At 39.4% G+C, this 26,875-nt stretch overlaps 1 protein-coding gene and 1 long non-coding RNA gene across 2 annotated transcripts; both read right to left on the bottom strand.

The window, feature by feature from the left end:
• Positions 1-1,274: 1,274 nt before the first annotated feature.
• LOC115745403 (respiratory burst oxidase homolog protein D) lies at positions 1,275-6,891 on the bottom strand. Its single transcript, XM_030680929.2, has 12 exons — positions 5,848-6,891; positions 5,580-5,742; positions 5,379-5,427; positions 5,172-5,285; positions 4,571-4,996; positions 3,911-4,297; positions 3,736-3,831; positions 3,465-3,580; positions 2,998-3,100; positions 2,838-2,911; positions 1,855-2,426; positions 1,275-1,713 (listed from the first exon to the last, which is right to left on the bottom strand). Exons 1-12 carry the CDS (start codon positions 6,527-6,529, stop codon positions 1,604-1,606), a joined length of 2,892 nt encoding a protein of 963 aa, XP_030536789.1. The 5' UTR covers positions 6,530-6,891; the 3' UTR covers positions 1,275-1,603.
• Positions 1,275-25,512, bottom strand: LOC125316196. Its single transcript, XR_007199499.1, has 3 exons — positions 25,500-25,512; positions 12,402-12,411; positions 1,275-1,540 (listed from the first exon to the last, which is right to left on the bottom strand). It is a non-coding gene; the product is annotated as an uncharacterized LOC125316196 (long non-coding RNA).
• Positions 25,513-26,875: the final 1,363 nt, after the last annotated feature.

Raw genomic sequence — 26,875 nt, 5'->3', positions numbered from 1 at the left:
CGTTGACGTGAATAATTTTTAACTATGATTGAAAAGAGCTGGCGATCCTTATCTGGTCTGGATGAGGGCGTCGGCGCCCTGACCTCGATCAATCATTGATCTTTCACTCGGTTCTTCCAATTCACGCGATTGAGACACATGACGATGCCGATCGTTGTCACGATTTTGGAACAAAGCTAAAAGGGGGTCCCCCCTCGGCATCCACATGACCAATAGTGGACAAGTTGGTGGCATCTCATGATCGTCTTATCAATTAGCATATCCTCTCCCCAATACCAATGCACACGTGTAAAAGATGGCTGGTGAAAAGTATGAAAACCATTTAAATAAAACCGAAAATATAACGAGGAAAAATAATTAAACAGATCTCCCGAAAATTCAATGATTCACATGCTAATTGTCCGAAAACAGCCGTCCATTTGCGCCTGTCAATTTAGAGTAATCATCCTTCCTTAGTGGCGTGGTTTAGTGGGACTTCCCACTACAAGAGAAATCGTTCTCGTACCAGCTGTAAATAATATGCATTCGTCGCCTTCCACGTTTAAGACCTCGGTGTTTTTCAAAACCAAATCTAGGATTTCGTGACTCAAAAAAGTCGATTAGCTTTGATCTTTCCTGTACGATGTTTGGTCCCTCGTGTCATTAAATTAATCGAAAAATCCAAAGTGGGTTGGTTCAACTGATAAGAAAATCGTAACAATTCCAACTCTTGATCACCGATAAAGTTTTGATCAAGAGTTTCGTGGAATCATATATTGCAAAGCATACATGTCCCATCAACAGATGATAATCTAAGTAGCACCGACATTAATGCGCAACACACGATACAATATGTCTACACATCAATTTTAAAAAGATAGAGAATATCAACACATTAGGACTCGTTGTATATTAAATATATATTTTTATATATACATAATAAATTATTATGTCGGCGGTGTTTCTTTTTTTAGTGATTCGTGATTAGTTTTTTTTTTTTTTTTATGACTAGATATATTCATTTTGAGGTGGCTGGATATATGATTTAAGTATAATATTTGATAAACTTACATTTTGACCCCTAAATTGTTAAAAATGCTTAAAATTGATTATGTGCGTGTCGGAATGTTAGACTCGCGTATCACTAGCGCATCTGGAGCACTAAACACTTGTCTGTTGCATGTCGGAGAGTGTCGAAGTGTTGGATAGTATCGGACAAGACACGACATGCCCTCGGAGAGCAAGCGTGTCGGTGCTTCTTAAATAATAATCAAGGGTATTTTCAAGGTATCTAATTGATGAATAAATCGAAAATTAAGTAAGGAAAATGAACAAAGAAGTGATCCTATAAACTTCGGGTATACATCTCTGGTTAGTGTTACTGTTACACGAGAAAACAACTCCCTATATCTAACTCTATATTTGCAATTGCATTTTTTATCAGCTTAAAATCTAATATGAGGCCGTGTCATTCGAATCCCGAGTAGGGACAAATTAATCTCGAATTAGTATGTGCTTACGCAAAAAATTACAGTACCGATTTTCTACGTATACGACGCCGCTGCCCAGCTTTATTTATACAACTTTCTTGTTGGCCTGCAGCATCTTTTTCTTCAAGCTTTCTTCAAAAGTTCTCCTTGTGGAAGTCGAACTTGGTGGAGGTCTTGTGAGAGAAATCCAGAGCCAAGTGCCTCAACTCCTTCGTCAACGCTGGCGCCCCACAATAGAAGACTCCTGCAAAAAGTTGTCGCATCGTGTCCAAACCAAACAACGCATTACGGACACAAATAATGTGACGAATGGTCCGAATCAACAAAACATCACTAACTAAAAAGATAATGGCAGGCAACGGTGTCAGGTCAAGTGGGGACGCACCGACTCTAGTGTCCGGGTGATGCAGCGCGATGTCCTTGTAGACCTGGCGCCAGTTGGGCTTGGCGAAGTGGGACTTGACCCGGGTCCCGGACACGACGTCGACCCCGTTCTTGGCGTGGTTCAGGGACTGGAGCATGGCGATGAGGGCCGACCGGGCGTCGCCCTCCTCGTACACGCTTGTGCAGTAGTTGTGGAGCTCGATGACCCGACGCTCGTCCATCCCGGCCACCTCGTCCATGATCCCCTTGAACCAGTCGAACGAGCCCTGCTCCCGGGTCACCCAGTAGAAGTAGGCCTTCCTGGTCCTGAACCCTCCTCTGCCATGGCTGCTGCTCCTGTGGCTGGCCTTGTGATTGCTTCTGTCGTTGTCGTCCGGAGTTGGTGGCGAGATTTCCGACGAAATGACGTGGTCTTGCTCATATTCTTTGACTTTGATGTTGTTGATGATGTCCTTGACGATGCTGACCATGGGGGTGGCCCCAATCCCTAGCCCCACCAGGAGCACTACCTCATACTTTTGGTAGTCTTGTGCTGGGGCTCCATATGGACCGTCTATCAATATCTTTGGGAAGCTGAACAAATTGATTAAAAAAAAAAATCATGGATCAACTAAGTATTCAGTATATCTCCTAGAACCATTGCTGATTATACCTTAAGATTAAAAAAAAAAAAAACTAACAAGACTTTTTCGGGTCTTAATCTTCTTATCTATGTTGGATTCGGTACATCTTTTCTTGATGCGATACGTTTGATCACAGGGTCATTTCCTAGTATTTGGAGTCTCGACTTTCATAAACCTTGACTCAAACATTCTTTTTAAAATTATGCACGCATGATTCATGTGAACTGCACCTGTGTAGGTAATTTTCTCACCGTATAATTGCCATATGTCTTGGGAAAAAGATCGATAATCTCCAGATTTAAATGTTTTAATTTTTCTCTAATCTCTCTCTAGTTAGTGCAACTTAAAAAGAAAGTCTTACCAGGGGATGCTTCCTCCCGGAACGCAATCAGCTCTCAGCAATCCGCTCCTCCCAACGGGTGGAGGTTGGCACACCTACCAATCCATAATAAATTAGTAAATAGCTCACACGCAAAAGAAAAAACCCTAGAAGAACTATTAATCCCGCTAATTAAACCAACCTCCGAGAATACGGTTTTCAGTTGCCTCGTCCAATCTCCCAATGTCCGAATGTGAACGCTGAGGTAGTCATCTCCCGGCGACGAAGTGATCGAGAATGGGTGCCTGCTCATGGATCAAAACGCCATGTCTTTACTATGCTCGAAACTTTGCATAAGCTTTACATATGCATCAAACCCTATTGTTCTCCAGCAACGACCGCTCAACTTCGTGCATCATCACAAATCAGAGCCAAACATTTTCACGTTTTGTAAATTGAGATTAGGCGATCAATTTTATCCGGGCATCGCCGACGTGGACGCCTTCCGACCGTTTTATGTGGCGCAACCGGTGCTGATGTAGACAATTTTTAAAATATTGATAAAATTAAAAGGTTTGTAACTAAATTGATCAAAGTGCGATAAGTTTAGGACAATTTAGACAATTTTCTTATCAAAAATCATCACGAGAGAGAGAGAGAGAGAGCTACCATTCAAAGGGAGAAACAGCCTTGCAGTTCAAGAACATGTACTGCCCACTTCGGTACTTGAAGCCATGGGGCTTCGACATGTGAAGTGCCAGTACATTTCCTGGGTAGAGCGCCACCTGCATACATAACCCATCAAATTGTAATTAAACATGCATGACATCTTCATCGGTTGAGGAATATATTATTCCTTGATTATTTGCACTTGATAATGATAATCAGAAATATGCAGATTAATTACGGCCGCCTTGGTTCAGGGTTTATATTAGAAGACCTTGAGAATCTTGACCGGTTTGATGCTGGACCGGAAAGCCCGTATCAACCTTTCACATGCGTAGAGCGTCACCGGCACCGCCAAGTACATCCATGTCTGCGACAATAATTAAGGAAGATTATAACGATTGTGACTAAATTTGTAACAAATTGGAAGGAGGGAAAGGGAAGCTGACCGTCTTCTGGTACCATTTGTGGGTGAGGTAGAGCTTGGCCCCGTGGACGACGAGCAGTGAGTAGACCGCGACGAAGAGGTGGTGCGAGTACCAGAAGGCGTTGAAGCCCGTGAGCTTCTTCAAGGGCTCCGGCAGGTCGACCTTGTTCCGCCTGAACCACGGCATAGCCAGAGTGAAGGCGATCGCCATCAGGACCACCATTACGATCCCCGTCACGCCCTCCGCTCCCTTCACGAACCACCAGTAGTTCGGGGGCTGGACCTCCCCGAAGTAGGGCTTCATGGGCGCGTACACCTCGGGGCTCGCGTGCAGGATCCTCGGGAAGTCGCACGTCAAGTGCGAGATCGCGTGCAAGCCGACCCCGACAGCTATCCCCGCTGCGATCACCTGTGATTTGTACACATATAAGGATGAATATGATACAAGACGAAGGCGTTCATCGAGATTATTTTGAGCAACAAAAGTCCGTGTCCACTTACCGAGGTTTAATCACTTACGATGAGCAAAATGTTAGTATGAATTTCAAGCAAAAGATTGTAGTTTGTACAATAGTAGATGATGTGGAGTCCCTCCTTTCATCATTAGATTAGCAATTATCACCATAGTTGAAAGAACAGAAATGAAGCATCTCGACCTGATCGAAAAGAATTTCTGATTTACCTTGTGAAAGTTAAGGTTGTCGTCGAAGGGCACGGCGATGCCCAGCCGGGTCTTGTTCCTGAGCCACGTGATGGTGTTGCGGCAGACGGGCAGCAGGATGAGGGCCATGTTGAACTTGACCGTCTCGGCGCCACCCTTCGCAACGCAGACGCAGTAGCCCATCACCCCGAAGGCCGCCTTGTTCCGGTACTGGACGAACTTGTAGGCGAAGAGTCCCGACACGACCACGACCCACAGCGCCACGACCCACAGCCTCTTCCAGTTGTCCATCAGGAAGTACTTGGCGCTCTCGGACCATTGGCGGAGCGGGTTGTGGTCGACGGTCGGCTTGAGCTTCTGGCTTAGCAGCTGGCTCAGGACTTTGCTGTCTCCGACACGGACGGAGTGGTTTGGAGCTTGCAAGAGCAGCGTCTCCAGGTTCTCAACCTGCGTGTAGGGCAAAATCAAGAACGCGTCAACAAGTTGCACAAGCGATTCTAATTAATTGCCAATAATGACCACATTAAATATCGTAATTTATTGCCGATAATGTCTATTGCATAAGTTACCCTTTGTCCTGTCCAACTTACATGCGATCAAAACAAAATTTCTCACTAATTACCATGATGTAACCCTTGTTATCAGGGTCCAATTCCTCCATGATTAGAGCTGCATATTCCTGTGCTTGCTTCTGGATATTCGACAGCTTATTCGCTGATGCGCTCAGGCTGATGATCTACAAAACCAAGACTTTATTTTCCATCAATCGAATAATAATGATAATGATAATAATAATAATTCATCGACATTTTTCAGCGTATATACCTACCTCCCGGACTTCGTCCTCCGTGATTCTCCCATCGGCATTTTTGTCCACCCTAACATTTCACCAAACGACCAATTATGTCGTTTTCATAATCACGAAAATCAACTTCATAATAACTATATTAACTTGTTTAATACCTATACGAAAACGAAAAAATTTAGTGTGAAACCCTCGCACGTACGAGAGTGCTGTCGCTTTGCTTACATGTCGAAGAAAGTTTGCAGCCTCGATTCGAAGCTCTCGTCGCTGATTTGTTCCCAGAACTCCTCGAGCAGATCCTTGTTGATGGAGTCGCCGAATATGTTGCGCCTCTGCGCGAGCGCTCGGAACAGCTCGTTCGCGAATTCCTTCGACTCTTTGTTCATCCCTAATTGCGATCATTAACGCACAAATCAGACATTAGAGAATTACCAAATTGTTGTGCGATAACCGAAAAATGGGAAGCATCTTTTCAGGGTTTTTGTTAATTCACCTATGCATTCACAGAACTGGGAATAATGCAGGAGGCCGGCGGAGGACGCGGTCAACTGGTCGAATCGCTTCTCCACCGACGGCCACCCGGCGGCTCCGCCGCTGCTGCCCGCCTTGGCCGTGATGAACTTGAGGCCCTTGAGCGCGTGCGTCGCTGCCGACCTCGTCCTGTCCAAGCGCCTCGCTGGCGCCGTCGCCGGCCGCAGCGAGAGCGAGGCGATGCGCCTCAGCTCCCGCGAGACCTGCCGGAAGCGGGACGAGGTGCTCCGGAGGACCGACGACCCGAACGACGACGACTTCCGGGTCTCGAACGTCCTCCTCGCGAGCCTCGCCAGCTCCGGGTCCTCGAGGTCGGTTCCCCCGCCGGCGGTCTGCACGCTGTGGACGGCGACGCCGTCGTCCCGTATGTCGAGGGTGATCTCGACGTAGGGCTCGTCGTCGTCGTCGTCGTCCTCGGCTCGCGAGGCGGCGCTCCCGCTCCGGAGCCCCGCCGTCTCCAGAGGGATGTTGAACCTCGCGCTCTTTCTCGAGGCTCGCTTGGAGGAGCTGCTGCGAAGGGCGGATCCGAGCAGCCCGCTGAAGCCTGCGCGGCGGCCGTCGCTGCCGACGCTCTCTGCGTCCGAATTATTGTTGTCCTCCGATGAATAGTAAAAAGCTCCCGTTCCATACTCATCACTTCTCATCTTCAAAAAACTCGAAAAAAAAACTGCAAAATCTCCGAAGCAGAAAGAATGATGAATGGATCGAACTGGAAGACACAAACAGACCCAGAAAAAAGAGAGTTTGAACTAATCTACTAGAAAGAAAGGATCAATTGACCCAGCTCTGCATCAGTAGGAATCCGGGGAAAACGACAAGACCTCTTTCCCGGGAAAAGCAATAGATGAGATCAAGAATCCCCGAGAAAATTAGGTGGGGTTCTTCTTCAGAAGGTGGTGGAGAGAGATTTCAGAAATTTCGAAATGTAAAATTTTCTTCTCTACAGAAGCGAAAGTGGTCGTGGGGGGGAATCTGTGCTAAGTGCAAGCGAGAGGGTCCATCCATATATATGTCCATAGAACACAAATATGAAACGACGAAAGTGATGGCGGTCAAGGGCCACGTTACGATTTGGAACAGAAAATGAGCAATTTACAAGCTGCATAGTAATGAAATATATATATATATCTCTCTCTCTTAGGGAGGTGCGGAAGTTTCTGTGCTATGGCTGTGGATGGCAGTTAATATATTTTTGACCGATGCAGGGGTTCGGTGAGGAAAGTCAGACGAAACTACGATATAATATCAATAATGGATCTAAATTTAGCCTCTTGGAAAGTGGTGCTCGGGGATCCGCGGCAATTCGTTCCAATTCTACTTTGCACCTCCTTTTATTTCTAAATCCGCAAAACTTAGGTCGAGTCTTTCCGTCGGTGAACAACAAATTACGCGCCGCCGTAACTTAAGGGTCGGCTTGTCGGCGAAAAATTCATTTACGGGGAAGTTGTTTTTGGAGTTCCCGCCGTTTGGAAGACGGAAAGCAGCGAGCTTAAGTCGGGGAAGAAGCGAATTTGGCCCTTATGTCATGAATTCGATTGTTTTTCTCCGATTTCTATTTTGCTATCTCTCGCTAATTTTTTTTTTCTTTTTCAATAAATTTAATCTGTTCTTTCTTTTTTCATAAAGGATATATTTCATTTTCAATATTCACGAAAGTAGCGGTCAATATAATATCATAATCTTTCTTATTTACGATACCGGTTGCCTTTACTAGATTCACTTATTATGAAGCACCATAAAATCATTTTTTTTTCTCAACTTATTTTCCCGTGCAAACCAACATCAGAAAATGGTTTACTTTCTTTGAAATTGAGTTCTCAAAAATACATTTTCCAGGAACCAGAAGTTTTCGGTGAAATACACAGCCTCAATGTCATTTTTCCTTTCAAAATATCTACCGCCGCCGGTCCCCTCCCCTCCCCACTCTCTCACCACAACTGAAAGCCCCCGCCATCGCTCGTTACCACCGTCACCTTCAATGCTTGCCTTGCTATCGAGATCGAGACCGAATGAAGGGGAGGGCGGAAGGGCAATAGGGTGGCTTGGCTTTCGGGAAAAGTACCAAAAAAGTCATAAACATTGGTATCACTCAGTCATAAAACCTTTTAATTGTACTAATTTAGTCTTAAACCATTTCACATCAGTACCAATTCAGTCAATCTAACCAATTTAGGCCGAAAATCACTCACGTGGATACCGACCTTCCTACGTGATACGGTCGGCGCCGACCTGGACATTTATTTTATGTATTTTTTCTTCTTCTTTTTTTGCCGGTGTTCGGTGAGGATCAGCCTCGCTAGTCGTCGCCTAGGCGAGGTAAGGCCCGCCGAGCCTCCCCTAGGCAAGGCCTCCTTGGCTTGGGCGAGGTCCGACCATGCCCCGTGGCTAGTCCGGCCATTGGCAAAAAGAAAAGGAAAAGAATGAAAAAGAAGGAAAAATATAAAGGGATATTAAAAATATCAATATCGTTGTCGGGTGTGTTACGTAGGACAATATTATTCATGTCATCTTATTCGGCCAAAATTAGCTGGATGACCCGAATTAGTACTACCGTGGAAAGTTTTGAAATAAATTGGTCCAATTAAAAGATTAACGACTAAATTAGTATCAATGCAATAGTGGCTTTTGCAATGATGATGGCGACAATTGTGAAGTGGTTTTCGACGGAGGTCGACCCAAGGTATAGGAAGATTAGGGTATGCAAGTAGATTCTTGGTTTCGATTGGAGGTTTTAGAGCTTTTTCAAGGGTAGTTTACTCTTTTTGCTTATGCATTGTTATCGTAGAGAAAGTTTCAGATAAGAGCCTCAAGTAGCTTTGTTTTCTAAAAAAGATCCCGGAATGGACTTTGTCCCAAATAAGATCCTGAAATAACTAACTTAGTCTCAAATAATAGCTTTAAAATGTATTTTTTTCTCCAAAGAGGACCAGTAGTAAACTTTACTTCAAGAGATGGCTTGAAGTAACCAATTTAGCCTCAAATAAATGTCTCAAGTGATCAACTTGGTCTTAAATATGTGCAAGCTGAATTCGGGCCTTTCAAACTCAATGAGTATGTGCCAATTCAGTCTTAAACATTTATTTGCACCAATTTAGTTATAAACCTTTTACATTTATGCCAATTGAGTCTATCCAGCCAATTATAATCGAAAATTGCTAATGTGGACACCAATCATCCCATGTGGCACGGTTGATGCTGACGTAGATATTTTCATATTTTGAATAATTTTTTTAATTTTTAATTTTTTCTCTTTCTTTTATGTACTTTTAGTCTTTTTTATTGAGGGCCGGTGGTTGACTACTGCTAACCCTAGGTGAGGGCATGCGGCCCTCGCCGACCGCCAGATGAAGGCTCGTGGGCCCTCACCCAGATCCGGCAAAGGCCATGGCGCCCTTGCTTGGGGCCGGTGAGTGTACAGAAAAGAAAAAGAAGAAAAAACCAAAAATCCAAAAAAATTATTAAAAATATAAAAGAAAATTAAAAAAAATATTAAAAAATATCAACATCGGCGCCGGTCGTGCCACGTAGGACAACCGATGTTCACGTCGGCGTTTTTCAGCCAAAATTGATAGGATTGGCTCAATTTGCAAAAATGTAAAAGGTTTATGACTGAATTGGCACCAATATAATATATTTATGATTTTCTTAACACTTTTCCCATGATATAACCTAATGATTTGGATATGACCACTTGTTGGGGCAATTTGTGGTATCAATATAACCAATCAAGGTTCGAGTCTTGAAAGGACATCATCTAATTTGAAATATGGACAAAATGAGTAACTCTTGAAAGTGGGGCAAATTGTCAAAAAAGTCCTAAATCTTTTTTACTTTTGCCAATTCAGTCCGAAACTTTTTAAGTTTGCCGATTCAATTCTAAACCTTTTTACCTTCGTCAATTCAGTCTTATTGGCCGAAAATAGCTGACGTGGACGTCATTTATCTTATGTGGTACTGCCGGTGCTAATGTGGACAATTTTTAATAATTATGTGATACTTTTTAGTATTTTTTTTATTACCTTTTTTTTTTCCAGAAATGGGTTCGGGGACCGGCGGGGGTCGCGAGTCCCTAAGTGGCTGGTGGGGCTACAAGTCCCCGAACCAATTTTTGAAAAAAATTAAAAAAGGAAAGAAAAAACATTAAAAAAATATATATAATATTTTAAAAATTATCCACGTTAGCACTAACGGTATCACGTAGGACAACTAGCATCAACATCAACAATTTCCGGTCAATATGACTGAATAAGGTTTAGGACTGACTTGACAAACTTAAAAGGTTTATAATTAAATTAGCAAAAGTGCAAAATTTAGGACTTCTTTGACAATTTTTCCTGTGGAACTGTTCGACCGTGGTTTTCTATGATCTTTCCCCCTCAAGTCCCTTCCATTCTTTCATTGGAATTTTCGTGTTTAGTTAATTATATGGGAAAGAAAAGTAAGAAAATACGAACATAGTAACATTGGAAGAAGTCCATTTCAAACCCTTACTTGAGACTAAGTTAGTTTTTTCATATCCTAATTTGAGACATGATCTACCTAGGCGCTCTTTTAAGAAAACAGCCTCACTTCATGCCTTTATTTGAAACAGTGTCCGCTATGCTCCCTCTTTGAAAAAAGGATTAGTACCATGAAATGGCAAAATTTGAAAATGACCTCACTTCAAGCCCAAACTCGTATACTTGTACAAATTTACCCTTTTACCCTCCATTAGTTTTCATTAAATTTTACCGTCAAATTATTGAGTTAGATGATACGTGACGGTTGATGGATGTACCAATTTGGTAATAAGCCAATTTAACAAAATATAAGGGTAAATTTGTGATAGATGTACTAGTTTGGTTTTTTTTTTTTTTTCAAAAATTAATTTGGGGTAAATTTATCATAGGTATACTAGATTGGAATTTTTCGTGGTATTAATCCTTCAAAAAACTGATTCATTTTAGGTCCTTACTTGTAATTTTCCTGTTATCTTATTATAAAAAGTGGTAATTCGTTAAATGTAGTAGACAGATTGGAATTGATGAAAATATTGGTAAGGATATTTTGAGTTTTCCTTAATAATTCCCCTTGTTACACCCTCATGTTTCAATATCGAATTTATGATGATTTCGTAAATACGATATTGATAGAAAAAAAGAAAAAGAAAAAAGGATAGTCCCTTAACCTCATTGCTCTCCAAAGTAAATTGAAGACGCTAATTGAGACTATGGTGGTGTGGACCGTTGAGGTGTTGAACAAGCTTTATAAAAAAATTTGCAGTGACTATCTCTTCTGAATAGAGAAATTCGTCATAGCTTAATGACACCTGCACCAAATACTCCTATCTACGTTCTTGCACAGAATCACATGAAGAACATCCATAAATCAATTTAATTAGATAAGTTGTGAAAGCACATGCTTACAGTTATAGATCACTATCTCGCATAATTTTCTATAGAACTGTTGATTAAGGGCCACCTAGCAGCTAGCACGTACTTGTCAAATACTATATCTTGTACTAAATAATTCTACTGATATGATGGCATAAAATCACATGAAAAACATCAATGAATTGATTTAGTTAAGTAGGTTTCCAAAAGCACATGTTCACACAGGGAAAATTACCAAAGAAAGAAAATTCCTAAGCCTATTCCAATTGTGTCAATTCAGTCCGATACTATTTTCCAACAAATTTTGGCCAATTTAGTCATAAACATTTTGCAATTGTGCCAATTCAATCCATTCGGTCGCTTTTGACTAGAATCACTTATGTGGAGCCAGCCGTGCCACGTAAAACAATCGACGCCGACATAGATAATTTTTTTCCTTTTCTTCCTTCTTTTTTTTTCCCCACTAGTCGACAAGGGTTGGCTTGCCGGCCCTAGGCAAAGGTGGCCTCACCCACGGCTGGCAAGGCCATGGCCGCCCTTGCCTGCATCCGGCAAGGCCATGACCCCCTTTTTCGGCGGCCGCGTCTCACGATGGTCCGGGCAAGGCACGATTGACGATTGGCAAGGGTGACATGCCCTTGCTCGCGGCCGCGATGGCCGACCACAGCTCGTCAATCAATGGAAAAAAGAAAAGAAAAGAATAAAGGAGAAATAATAAACAAATAAAAAATTTCAAAATATTTAAAAATTGAGGAAAAAGTGCCGGCTGTGTCACATGAGACGATCGGTGTCCACGTCGGCGATTTCCAGCCAAAATTAGTCCAATGGACTAAATTGACATAAATGTAAAATGGTTAGTACTGAATTGGCAAAAAAAAAAAAAAAAAGAGTTTAGGACTTTTTTTTGGTAACTATCACTATCCGCAGAATTTTTCAAAGAACTTGTAATAAAGACTAACCTAGCAGTTAGCACATACTTGTCGAAGACCATAATTTATTGTGTCCCACAGGTAAAAAATCATTTTACATATACATCAGTTGACGTGGCGCTACCGATCGAACATCCTATTAGCTCTGCCGATCGAACATCCTATTCGCATCACATCAACTTAATTCGTGCGATTCGCATTTTACATATCCTCACCTCCAAATGACTCTGATTTTTCATGACGCTTTCACGTAGGCCGTAAGTATTGGATTAACTAAAACCAAGGTGTCTAATTGGGGATCACTTGCTTATTTTGTTTCCGAGGTGGCAAGTTATAAGTTGACAAGTTGACCGTTTGACCACGCGAAGCACGTCTCGACGGAGTCCGACATAACGGCACCACGTCTGTGGATCGCACTGGTTACTAAAAATAGAAATTAAGCGCTGCGGAAAGAGCCGCCAAAATTAAGAGTGTGTTTGTTTAAATGAAAGTGTTTTTCGAGAGCTAATTTCTTGGACTTTCATGCGTTTGGTTTCCTAAAAATGATCGGTCAATCAAAAAATCATTTACGATCAAAGAAAATATGCATGCTTAAAGTTAGATTGTTTAGTCGAGATGATGTCTAGTCAGAGTCCCCACACTCCACTGAAAAATCGGCGTTGTTCAAAGGTAAGCGGCTAAACTGATTGTTTAGTCGAGATGATGTCTAGTCATTTAAATATTAGATCGTCCATCCATTTACCAGCTTGAATTAGTTTTTGAAATAGTTCGCGGTGATTGTGCAAAATTTTAATTGGTGTTAGAGCAAGAAATCTCGTGTCTAAATCTTTGCAAGCCTCTATTTATCTTAATTAGGATAGATATCGATGTACGATTGCAAATTCGTTACATAATTCAACATCTTAGTTTTGTCCGATTTGAATTTGAATATGAATGTACTCAAAAGTTAGGGACAAATGCATTAGAAATCCTAAAACTTGTCATGACAGTGCGATTGGATCCTAAAACTTTTCGAAAAGTGCAATTAACTCCTAGAACTTGTTAGAATCATATAACTTTCAAAAAGTGCAATCAAGTCTTAAAACTTTTTAGATTGGTGAAATCAAATCCTTCGTCAATTGCACTATTTTAAAGTTTTAAGGCTCGCTTACACTTTTTTTTTTATAACTCTTAGCACTTGATTGCACTTTTTGAAAGTTTTATGACTCGATTGTATTTTCGTGATAAATTTGAAGACTTGATTGCATTGTTTTGAAAGTTTTAGAATTCAATTCTGCTTTGATGATAAGTTTTAGAGCTTCCAGCATATTTATCCCTCAAAGTTATCTCCAATTCACATGTCTGTGGAGGTCTAAAGGTACGGAACTACTTGTTCCGTATGCTATCGACCGTAACTCTACGACTGTCAAGTAGATATCTTCTCCTACATCTCCGAAACCAAAATAAAGATCGGATTTTCTTTATTCTTGCTTCATTTTTCTTTTCGGTACTTTTCTCGTGATGCCAAGAACACCGTCTTCGTGGAGAGGAATTATTTGCAATATTATTCCTTTACTCCCTTTTTTTTTTTTCCAGCATGGAGTATTTACTCTCTTCTCTCTCTTTTTTCCGGGCAAAGGAGTATTCACTTCGTAGGACCTTTTTCTTGGATATATGTAGAAATAGAGTACATAACATATCAAATTTTTGTAAGTCAATTTAGCAATAATAATAATTTTCCTACTTTCCTACAATTTTGGTGACGAGTAATTAGGTGCTCATTTTGACCAAAAAAAGAAAAAATAAGTTAGGTGCTCAGACGAGCACGAATATTGCTACCTTTACGTATTAAGACCAGCACAATCGTGCTTCAAAAGTCCAGGAGATTAGTGAAGTGTTTGAAAAGTTTCAGATATCCCATCATAAATCGCGGAAAAATCAGAATGTCACATGAGCTCTGATCTAATCTCAATGCTTTTTAGAATACTACATATCAACGTCTTTAGATCTAAGTGCCTCTTTGCTTTGACATTTTTGGTAAAAAAAGAAAGTCACTTATATTTTTTTATATGAAAAAGATATTTGCACTTTTAAAAACTATGAACAAATTTTCTACATGATTGCAATTTAATACAAGAAGTGGAAAAGATTACCTCTATCCAAACATGCACGCTTTGCCGAATATAGCTAGATCAATATATAATTCATGACGACAATAAATAATTTCATGACCGTGTCCCATTAAGAGTTCTAATTATAGGGCATGCTAGACAATACTTATGGAGTGGAATTTTTGCTCTAAAATTATTTTTAGAATAGAAATTCGTTTGATAACGTAACTTTTCGGGCATAAATCAATTTGGTTACACAACTTCATTTTTTACTTTTGAAGTATTTTTTTTTTCTCCCGAAGTAGTTTTGGAGCCACTTAAAAAAGTAAAAAAAAAAATTACTTCTTTCCGAAAATAGAAAAATCATCTTCTGCTCGTAAGTAGAAATAGAAACATTAATTTCTGACCATAAATTAATTTCTAGAGCAAAATTACTGCCATGTGCGGCCGCCCATAGCTGTCGGGTTTCGGGAGATCCGTTTAAAATGGAATTCGGCGGATTGACGGTTCCGATGAATGGATCGAATAAGAAATTCATGTTTTGGTTTTGGACCGTTCGATCGGCTTGGGGATGGAAAAACAGAGAAAGTCAAAGAGGGCTTTTTTGTCCTTTTCCTTCTCTTTTATGCTCTTCTCCTTGGCGAACGCGGGATTCTCCGCGAAGCAGACGAAGTCGAAACTAGTGGAAGGAAATGAAAACGTGTTGCTAAGATCCAGCTACTCTATTCTTTGACTTTTGACCCCGCAGCCTACTCTCCCAACTGGCTTGGATTATTTCACATAATTTTACTTGTTTTTGTTCTTTTTTCGTTTCTTTCTTCTTCTTTTTTTGCTTTTTTTTTTTTTGTTTGAGGAATAAGCAATAGTTTCGGTTTTCTTTTCCTATTTATATTTGTTGGGCAAGGAAGAATTTGACAGCCGATGGTGGCTGACGTTCCACGTGCCGCGAGATGTATGGTGTTGTTCTTGTCGATAAATTTTGGTATTTGTCGCGCTTTTCAAATTTTTCACGCAATGTCCTTGTACGTCGCCTTTTGAAATTTAGATTTCTATGCCATGTAAACATACAAATATTTTTTTCCATCTAAATATATAAATTTTGGTAACTATTTTGTATGTTTTGTACATTGTGGCATCAAATGTATGGTTTGATAATTTCGTCTATAGTCTTTTTCACATCGTAAATGAATCCATTAAAATGTGTTCTTGACTTCGTAAATAGGCAAGATTTACCTAAGTCAACGACAGATATAAAGTAAACATTACTCCGGATTTTCGAGCATAATTGATCAACAGGTACAACGACTAATTCAAAGGACGGAACGCTAGTATTATTTAACTTTTCTGGTTTTCATATTGCAGGAAATCCAGATTCTATGTGAAGCAAACCAAGATTATTCTTCAGATACGTGGATAATTGTCTTTTCCAAGAGCGTGGATATAATTGGTCGAGTCCAAAACATGTTCGGTTCTAATTTAGGATTCGTTTGATTCGCGAAAAAAGACTAATTCGAAAAAAAATATTTTTCTAAAAATGATCGCTTGCATTGCATAAAAAAGTCCCCCAAAAAATTCTTCATTCACAAAAAAGTATAGCCATCAAATGTTGTTGGTAAAAAAAATATTTATCATTAATTATTTTAAATGATACAAACAGCCATTTTTAGAAAAATAGTTTCCAACCTATTCATCTCCCATAAAACAAATGGAACATTAGTAATCTCAACATTTAATAACAAGTTTTTTAGACTATTATGATCCTTATGTCTATTTCCTTATCTTGGTTTACTTCAAAAAGATTTTACTTTTTGAAGAGAACAATGTATTTCATGCTCTAGAAAAGCTAAAAAAAAGGCCCCATGGAATGTGCATTTAGTGAGAAGCTCAATTTACAATGTATTTTGTTAGTACTTTCCAATCTTAGAAAGGAACAATGGCACAAATGATTCTAAAACTTTGGCCCAATATACAACATGAACTCTGAATTTTTAATGTGTACCTAAATTAGTGTACAATATGTCCCCGAACTTTTAATTTTTTTAATGTGGTTCCCGAACTTTCGCCCAATGCGCAATATGATCTTTGAAATTTTAATTTATTTAATATGGTCCATGAACTTTAGCCCAATGTACAATGTTGTCACTAAGCTTTCAATTTGTTTAATGTAGTTTCTGAACTTTTGATACTTGTTCAATTTAATTCATGTATTATATGAAAATGTTCAATATTCTCCCTGAATTTTTAGACTAATGGAAGGATAACATTGAACATCTTTATCCTTACCAAAAAAAAAAAAACAAAAAAAACATTGAACATCTTTATATAGTTCAGGGATTAACTTAAATATGTACCAAAATTCTAATGACCGTATTGAACAAATTAAAAGTTCATGAACAATGTTGCACATTGAACTAAAGTTGAGGACCACATTTAACAAATTAAAGTTTTAGAAATCGCATTGCATATTGTGCTAAAGTTCAAGAATCATTTGTGTTATAATCTCATCTTGAAACCATAAAGGCTTAAAAAACATTAAAAAAATCGTTCTACACTAGAGATGGAACTGATAAAGTAGTCTTTGTTTTTTTTTTTTTTTTGAAGAAATATGAATTTGAATGTAGAGCAATTGTAATTAGGTTTGCCCCTCCATCTAAATCACGTAAATCCTTACATATAAAAAATACAAACGAACAATGTCTTAACACCTAAAACCAGCAACGTTATACAATTCACAAATCAATGAATTCGTGACGCATAGAAAAAATATGTTTTCCAACCTTGAAGCGTGATTTTATTCTCATGCCGAGCTCGCGCGAAGTTATTAAAAAAAATTCTCCTACCATTGTAATTCAAAAGGAAAGAGGAAATAAGTTAACAATTAATTTTTTGCTTCGGGAACTTAGTCAAATTTGATAGGCAAAGGAGAGTGAGAAAAAGAGAGTAATTTTCGTAAATACTATCTCGAATTTTGTGATTGAGGTTAATTTGGTCGAAGTGTGTTTCAGAAATAAATAAATAAGACATGGAAATGGCTCCACCCAATTTTGATTTTTGAAAAGTAACTTTTTTTTTTTGGGGGGTTTTTTTTTTTTTGGTCAGTTTTGTGGGGCAAGTTGGAGATCCCAAAAATCACGCGGAAAGTGACATGAGCAGTGACATGAGCAGTGACATGAGCAGTGACATCTGAAACGCCATGTCAAAAAGTCAACTGTCCAAAGTCAACATGCTGGATTGCAACAAACCTGTAAAATCTACAAATAGATATATATTTTGTTTAAATTTCTAAAGCAATCACGGGGCTCATAATTGTGCCAACGCGTTACTTTGACCTAGGATACGACCGAAGAACAATACAATTCGTTCTCTTTTTTCAAACCATGTTTGCTCCCAATCAATGCATTCGTGCCACATTTATTTCAAACTGATTTTCATGTCACAAAAATTTCCAAACTAATAGACCAGTGGCATATTTTACCCTAGAAAATTTCAAATTTATCATAATTTGAGGTGAAATGTAGTACGTGTATATCCGTTTGGGAGTAAATATGACACATATATACCGGTTTGGGAGGGTAAATGTAGCACATACAGGAGTTTTTGTGACACGAATTGAGGCAAATGTGAAACGGGTGCACCCATTTGAAATTTTTTATGGTATTAACTCTCAGAAAATTATGCTATTTGACAGGTCAAATGAGCACTTCTCCCCTACGTAACGCGCGTGGAGAGCATTTTTAAGGAGGAAAAAGCTAACTTAATATCAAATTGTGCAAACCTAGGAAGAACTAATACTAGTATTAATTAAGGATTGAATTGAAACAGAATCAAAGTTGAAGGACTAAATTTAACATTAACCAACATAGTACAGGGTCGTTTTTTGGCGCTTTTTTATTATTCTCCGAGTTAGAAGAACAAGGAGGGGGGAAAACGTTTGAAAACTTTATCGGGATCGGTCCGTTTAAAGGAGATAGAAAGAAGGAGTAGGGCGAAACCCTCTTCCCCGCTTTGTCCAAATCAAAGCAGTAATCCATGCAGATAAAAAAGATTGTCGTGAAATTTGTAACTTAAGTAACAACGTATTGGAATAAATATTTATCTCCTATTCTACAGAGTCGCGGATTATAGACATAGAATGCAGAAAGGAAATTGAGTATCTGCACATCCTTTTATTTATTTTTGTATTTTTTTTCTCTTTTTTAGACTTATACTTCTTATTTTTATATCCTAACTGTTCTACAATATATTAGCGTTTTGCAACGAAAAAGGAGACATTTGCCAATTTTGTTTAAAAAGTCTCGAATTTGAGCCGATCTAATGAAATTGGACTTGAATTGAAATGCTCTTGGGATTTGCTTATGGGGGCGGAAATGATAACCATTCGGTTCTTGGGAGCTATTTTCTGTTTCTAATCCCTAGGAGAGTTTTTTATCAGAAAAAAGCATTTGACATCGACACAAAATTTCTACTCCCAAAATAGAAATTCATTTGATAACAACATAAAATTTCTACACTTGCCAACCGCCGAGCCTCGGCCGACAACCGGCGACAGAAACACAAGAGAGAGGGAGTGAGCTATAAGAAAAATTCTTATTTCTATTTCTATTCCAAAAAAGTAGAAAATTTATACTACTCATTTATGTTCCAAACCTATTTCGGAGATAAAAAATCGTCCCGAAAATAGAAAAATGAAATTATTTTATTAAGTGAGTTTCTATTTCAAAACTATTTTCGATAATAGAAAAATGAGAAACGAAATGGTTATTATTCGCACCCAGAGTGGACAACTAAACAAAAAGGGTTATTTGAAAGTTCCTCACCAACCAGAAAGGAAGATATTGACCCTTCTCTTCTTCGAGAGAAGACTGGAAAGGAAGATATTGGTATTGCTCATGTTCCCTCTTCAGACATCTTCACGAAAGCTCTAGGTTGCAGAAACTTCCATCGTCTTTCGTTCATGTTCCCCGCGCTGTGGAACTCCACACGTTTTCCTCGAGTCTGCCACAAACTTTGGGGTTGGCAAAACGAAGGTATGGTCCAATTTGGTGATCAAACCCGAACACGACACGAGTCAAGAGACATCATGATTTGCGACTCCCATCTCGTTCGAGGATTCGGGTTCATGGAGAACCCATTTGAGATCGTGAATATTAGGAGTTGATCATCGGACTTCCCACATTCGAAAGTGTTCTCCAATGGCAATCGCTAATCTTGGGTCCAAATCGTGGTTGTAGTTTGTATTCGGGTCGTCTTCTTGCGGTCTACTGTTGAGAAGTAGGATAGGCGAGTCCCACAGAGCAAAGCTTGGTCTTCGTAATTTGAGCCTTTCCTTTTGTCGGGGTGTAGACCGGGTTGGACCGCCATGATGGGCCGGCGAGCCCGAACAAAATCGTATGGGAAAGGACAGCGGCCCACTTTACCTATTTTTTTGGAAAGGGGGTTTTTTTTCCCCCCAAGAGGACGACGTTTCTCCAAGGCTCTGACTTGTTTTCTGATTAGTGGGCAACTACTATTTACATCCCATATATATGTTTACTTTTTTTTTCCTTCGTATGTCTTATCTATAACTCTCCTCTTTCTAATTTTTACTCAAAGCCTGGAAGTTAAACGTATGATGCTAGTATTCCCACCCCCAATCCCTTTAACAGCACGACCACATGCCTATTGGCTATATATGTTAGTGATATCCCTATTTTTGTGCCCACGAACCATAAATAATAATAAAAAAAGGTCCTAAACCAGAAATCTGATTGAGTTTCATTCTATTATGGATGAATGAAAACAAGACTTGAAAGTAGAGTGGAAAAGTATCAAAAAAGTCTTAAATCTATTGTATTGGTACCAATTCAATCCTAAATCTTTCAATTAGGCTAATTTAGTCATAAAATTTTTCATATTTGTACCATTTGAGTCCATCATGAGTACTATTTGAGTTCATCGGGCCAATTTATATAAAAAAAATTGCTGATATAGACGTTGATTATCATTCGACGTGGCACGAGCTTGTCGAACGCGAGGGTTGGAAGAGGTTGCCTCTCGCCGGCCTCTAGCAATGGCAAGGGGCCTTGCCCTTGCCGATCGCTAGTGACCTTCGCCGGCCATCACGGAGGTTAGCAACCCGCAGAGGGACATATGGAAAAAAAAAAAAAGAGAAAGAAAAGAAGAAAATAAGGAAAAGAGAAAGGAAAAAAAATAAAATTAATAAAAATATTCTAAAAATATTTAAAAGCTAAATAAAAATGTCCACATCGGTGCCAACCGTGCTATATAAGACGGTCGGCGTCCATGTTAGCAATTCCGATCTAAATTGGCCGAATGGACTTTATTGGTACTAATGTGAAAAGATTTAGGATAAGATTGGTCCAATTGAAATATTTAGGATATAATCGGTACCAATGCAATAGGTTTAGAACTTTTTCGATACTTTCCCAAAAATAAAGCCAACCAAAAAGGATTGTTCAAGTCCACCATTCGAAGTCAATAACTCCTTCCAATAGACACTAGGACGTGAATCGCGCGCCATTCTGGGATAAAGAAATTCATTTGGCAATCATGAAAGGAATTGACAACTTCGATGGGTTCAGCATGTTTGTGCCTTAAAATCGAACCTTTGGAGTTCCATCTCCGAGTTATTGCTTCCAAAGTTTTCAAAACGACAAACATGATCTCCGGATGTCAATCAACATTATCCAAGTACAACACATAAAATTTAACTTCGAGGCCATATGAGATATTAGGAGTTCATGGTCATGTTAAACAATTTTTAGTTTTCTTGCCTGTAACTGGTACTATTATTTTATTTATAAAAATTATACATTAACAACGTGGCTCTTTTTTGCGCTAATACATTAACTAATCTTTCAAAGGTTTATATGGTACGCATGCCAAACTTTTTACTTTTAGTGGCAGTGTAAATTATGTGAGTGTATGATCATGCAAATATTGGGTACACGATGTAGGATTGCATATCCCATATGCTAAAAAGAGAAGGAAACAACCCCCCCCCCAAATAAAAAAAAAAAAAGGGCAGCTAAAAGATGAAAGGATAATTGAGAAAGACAAAATCGAAGAGCCGTCTATTCTTTAAGAGACGGCACATTACCAAAAAAATCCTAGACCTATTACAATTATTTGACCCGCCGACACTAATGTGACGCCATCGATGATGATGAATAATTTTTAATAATATTTTAATAACTTTCAATATTTTAACTATTTCTTAAATTTTTTTAATAACTTTTTTCCGATTCTTTTTTCTTTTCTTTTCTTTTTTATGTTAGGGTAAAAATTGTCTACGTCGGCGCCACGTTAGTGTTGGCTAGTCAAATGGGCTGAATTGATACAAATGTAAAATGTTTAGGACTCAATTGGCAAAATAATATATTTAAGACTGAGTTAATACAATTGCAATAGATTTAGAACTCTTTTTTGTGATTTTCACTTACATAACTTGGTTTACCATAATATTAAAAAAAAATTAAATCCTCTAGAATTTGGCATGTATTATAAATCATATTTGCCGTGTTAAATTTCGTCGCAATAAGGAATCCACTTTAGTTTTGTTGCTCTAATGTTAACTGCAACGACATAATGCACGTCGTTAACTATCTTTGGTCTCCGACCAAAAAGGTAAAACACTATCTTTGGGTTGTTTTCTCATTATCCATATGTTTGATACGAAATAACCATATTCCATATTAAATTTCCAGCAATTATCAAAAATCCTTTTTTTTTCTTATTCTCAGCATTTAAAAATTGTCAGCGCTTCTAATTTTCAGCATGTATATATATTTTTTCATTTATTAGTCTTGTACACGAAAGCTAATTTGGATTACCCATACATCAATATAGAAAAACAATTCTTTACGACATATTTGTTGAAAAAGTACTAAAAAAAGTCATAAACCTTTCAATTAAATCAATTTAGTCATAAACTTTTTACATTAGTACTAATTCAGTCAATTTGGCTAATTTTGACCAGAAATCCCTAACATGGACGTGGACCGTCCTACATAACATGATTAGCACTGACGTGGATAAAATTTATAATCTATTAGTGTTATTTATTATTTTGTGTTTTTCTTTTCATTTTTGTTGGCAAGGGTTGCGGCCGTCGCCTAGGTTACCTCTCACCGGATTCGGCGAGGGCGACCCTCGCCCAAGCCATGAGGGTCGAGCCCTTACCAAACCCAGTGAGGGCTTGACCGTCACAGCCTGGTTGAGGGCTTGACCCTTGTGGTGGCGCGAGGGCTGCCAAGCCCTTGCCCATGGCCGACGATGGCTTGGGTGAGGGCCGCGACCCTTGCCAGTTACAATCAAAAAAGAAAAAAAGAAAACTTAGAGTGAAAACTAATAAAAATATAAAAAAAAAAATATTATAAAATATGTCTACATTAGCATCGGTCATCAATCACGCCACTTAAGACGAACATCGTTATTGTCGGTTATTTTTTATCAAAGTTGGCAGTTTGATCTAAATTGGTATCAATGCAAAACATTTATGGCTATATTGATCTAATTGAAAAGTTTAAAATCAAACCAGTATAAATATAATAAATTTAGAATTTTTACGGTACTCTTCTCCATATCTGATCAACGCAAAACCTTTTAAAAAATCGATTGAAAATCCGGACATCAGCAGTATTATTACTGAAATTAATATTGGCATGATGCGCTTTAGTCGGCAGAGAGGGATCGTTTGCTTTTCGAGGGCTGGAAGGGATCACAGGAAGGGGTCGTTTTCCACTTTCCAGCCGCGTCGGCACCCTCGAATGATGAGAGCTTATCTGCTTCTGACGGGGCTTATCGACCATCATGCAATCCGATTCGTCGCAGGTTGGGGCTGGTGCTTTTTAACTTTTTTCTGCCGTGTCCGGACAAGACATTTGTCGAGCAAATTCGAGTGGCCACAGTTTAATTCGGCAGGCGACCACTCCTAAAGACGCGCTGATTTTATGGGGAAAAAAATACGACAGCCTTGCCAAAAATTTTGTGTCATCTGCATAGCATGTCTTGCAAAGCCGTCGTCAAAATCATTAAAGTGGGAATAATTTCATGGGAAGTTTTGAAACTTGTGCGATCAGTATGTTCTAGTCCTAAAAATTTTTACTAAGATCACTTAAACTTTAGAACTGGCATAGGAAATTCTAGCCGATCTTTTGTTTTATCGATTTTTCCGTCTTATTTAGAACATGCCGAGTTTGTTTCGCGAAGATTAAATAATTTGGAAGAGAATTTCATAAATATTGCATCGCTTTAAAAGAATAACGAACAAAAAAAGATCATGGCCCATAAAAATATTTAGACATAAATTGTTACCGATTATTAGGGGTGTCAAAAAAGCCCGCATCGGCCCCGACCCAACCCCACCCGACCCGAAAATTCACCCTAATTTTCGGGCCTTTCAGGTCGGCTTGGTACTATTAGGATCGGGCCAGGTTGGGCCGGCCCTGCCTCCTCTTTTTTTTTTCACTAACGTTTTCTTTTTAATTTATCTTATTTTCATTTTTATTTTTTATATTCTTTCATTCGATGGACATATCAAATGATTTTGATTCAAAAAAAAGAAAAGAAACTGACCCCGACCCGACTCTACCGGAAGAGGGTTCGGGCCCGATCGAGCTTGGCACTATTCAATTTCGGGCCAGCCAGGGCTAGGCCGATACCCGGCCCATTGACACCCCTACCGATTATGAAATTTTTTTTTATTGACTAATTATTTCAATTGATACGAAAAGTGTGTTTTCAATTTAAACGTTTAAAGCATTTATTTTTTGCGAAATAAATAAAGAGAAAGTCCATTATTTGCATGTTGGCCATAGGCCCGGCCCGGACAAGGGGCCCATGGCCTTCACTGGCCCCGCCCCTCCCAACCCTCCTTTCTCTCCTTTAACTTTTTTTTTTCTCTCTGTCTTTGAAGATGGTCCACTTGTCGCCATGTCCATGCCACGTCTCCGAAAGAAAACCTCGTCACCATGAAAACGATCACGTAGGATGGGGACTCGAAAATAAAACCATCTAGAATCTTTCCGTCTAGTGAAAATAGGCGGAGCTAATTAGCGAGTCGCTACTCATCCGGGAAAAATTAGATATTAGTCAATTTTTCACAGTTAAGCTACTTAATTTTGTTTTCAATCACTAAAAGCACCAAACATTTCTTTCTTTCCCAAAGAATGCACTTTGATCGGAACTTAATCGATTTTCAATTAAAGTTCCTTGCGCACCAGCCACCTATCGCGGGAAATTTGGCCGGGTCCTTATTAAAGTGCCGAAGAAACGAAACGTTAGCGCTGTTGAAAATACAGTCCAGCGATCCAACCGTGAAACCTGTTGAGAATCGGAGATCACTGATAAATTTATCCACATGAATAGCAACATTTATACTGATTGGATATGTTGAGAACACCAACAGGCAATAGCACGAGCGGCCCAAGTGTTCTTGCTAATATACAGCTCGAGGATGATGTGAAACCTAAACTAACGTAAGTTGGGCACGTTGCCACTGCGCGGACAATTCATCGAACACCTAATGTGCGTGCAGCTGCTCCCGGTATTTTCAAGCCCGGCGTTATCGCCACTTCCCAGATTTTTGCCGCTTCAACAACCAGCAATGCCCCCCATCTGGACAGCTAAACCCGACGAGAGGGGGTTTTTGATGTGATGCTTTTGCGATTCGAAGACACGTAGCCCGCCAATCTCGATCCATAGCTCTCGTCACGAACCTGTCAAGAAGCATTAATGTGCCCACATGTCTTGGCCGAATCATCGGACCCCATCCTCTGTTTCCTGAGGGTTTCGGTCGGGCCTGAGCTGCCAATTTTGGTGACGTGGACCCAATCAAGCATTGGGATTTTCGGAATCGTTGTTTTGTTAAAAGTGATTGCTTGAACGGATTGGGCGAGTTAATCATAGGTCTAATATCAAACTCTTTTATCTTCCCATGTTAGCCATCTCTTTTCAGGCGTTGTTCACGTCGGTGGGATCGAGTTAGAATCGTTCGGGGCTTGTGTCCTGCTGGTTTTGTCATCTCGGTTTTATCGACAGACGCTTTGGAAGTTGCTTGAATCATGGCCCGTCACATTGTCCACTAGAATGTCGATGTGTGGCAAGAAAAAATCGTCCTTGAGATTGGCTCAATTTAGGTCTCGATGGTTCATCACTTATTTGGCCGTCTTTATTAGGCACCGGTACAACATTAGAGAGCCAGAGTGGACACGCCATAAGCACAATGAATTTAGCTTCTTCTTTTTTTTCTCGTTTGTCTGATGATTTTCACTTTTATGCTTATTTCAATCGATAATGCTTAAACATTGTTCTGGGGTTACTCATTAACACAGCTCTTTGCGAATTTCATTAGAAAAGTATCATGGTGCAATGGGATTAGTCAAGTATTCTAATAAAGATGGGCAAAAGCTGATGCGATTGATGAGATTCCGTGGATCAGAAGAAAATCAAAAAGAAGAAAGTTGCGGGGGGGTTTCACATGAAGGCCATTATGGTATGAAAATGATCCTCAAAAGTCTTAGTGGGACGAGAGAAATTGACCTGAATTGATTGTCAGCTTCTGTTATAATATACAGAGAATGGATTGAGATTGGGGATTGAAAGGAGTGATTCTTCAAATTTTGAGTTTAAGGAAAGGAGCAGGAATCATCTGGTTCAGGTGATACCTGATGCTGCTGCTGCTACTTGGACGGGGTGAGTCGCCTTCGCACGCACGGGCCATGATTGCCGAGTTTCCAAGGCGTGTCAGCATCGCCTGAATAAAGAAAACAAGCCATTCACGTTGTGTCATGAACTCAAACCCCAAAAAAGAAAGTGGAAACAGAAACCACAAAATCTATATATATATATATACACACACACACACTCAAACCCCAAAAAGAAAGTGGAAACAGAAACCACAAAAAAAAAAAAATATATATATATATATATATATATATATATATATATTTTGAGATCGGGATTGTTCGAATAGAAAAGGAAAAACGGAAAATAGAGGCCGAGGCGCAGCGAGGATGTTGGCAACATTGGAGGAGAATAAAGAAGTTCGAGATACGGAGAGAGGTTACTCTTATACTATGTTAAAAAGTTCAACCCTTAGGTAGAGGGAGATCATATGAATATAAAGAGCATATAGAAACCGTTGACAAATAATGTGGGGCAACCACTTCAACATGACTTGTGATCGGTTAAGTGAAGAGTCGTGCGATGCCGCTAAAGCATTTCGAGCCTTTTTGAACTTGAGATGTAGTGAGTTTGAACTAGATGAAGGATTTGACTTGATATGATTAAACTCGTGGTTTTCGAGTTTAATCATACGAAAGAATAGATATGAAATGAGCTAAAGATTGAATTATTTTTGTCCGAGCCAGGATAATGCGACGGATATAATCTTTTTGTGGTTAGTTCACGAGGCTAGCGAGAAACGTAAGTTGCATTTATTATACAAAGGTGATTATATGCTGAGACATATATGTTAACTTTGCCTATCGAAATCGAACTGGAATATACAATTAGTCCATTTTGCTGACCACCGGTTGGCAACTTCTAAGGATGCATTTTCTAGGAGCTTTGGCTCACATACATGTTCATGCCGAAGA

Source organism: Rhodamnia argentea, chromosome 8 (genome assembly GCF_020921035.1).
Source record: "Rhodamnia argentea isolate NSW1041297 chromosome 8, ASM2092103v1, whole genome shotgun sequence".
Lineage (NCBI taxonomy): Eukaryota > Viridiplantae > Streptophyta > Magnoliopsida > Myrtales > Myrtaceae > Rhodamnia > Rhodamnia argentea.
Note: the sequence above shows the minus strand (reverse complement) of the source record. Positions and strands in the feature narration are given on the sequence as shown.

Bases quoted from the DNA above. Each gene is read 5' to 3' on its own strand.
- LOC115745403 (XM_030680929.2), bottom strand. From the start codon at position 6,529: ATGAGAAGTGATGAGTATGGAACGGGAGCTTTTTACTATTCATCGGAG. The intron at 5,428-5,579 runs GTAAGCAAAGCG...GTGAAATGTTAG, and splicing joins CTGCAAACTTTCTTCGACAT to GGTGGACAAAAATGCCGATG. The intron at 2,912-2,997 runs GTTGGTTTAATT...ATGGATTGGTAG, and splicing joins TGAAAACCGTATTCTCGGAG to GTGTGCCAACCTCCACCCGT.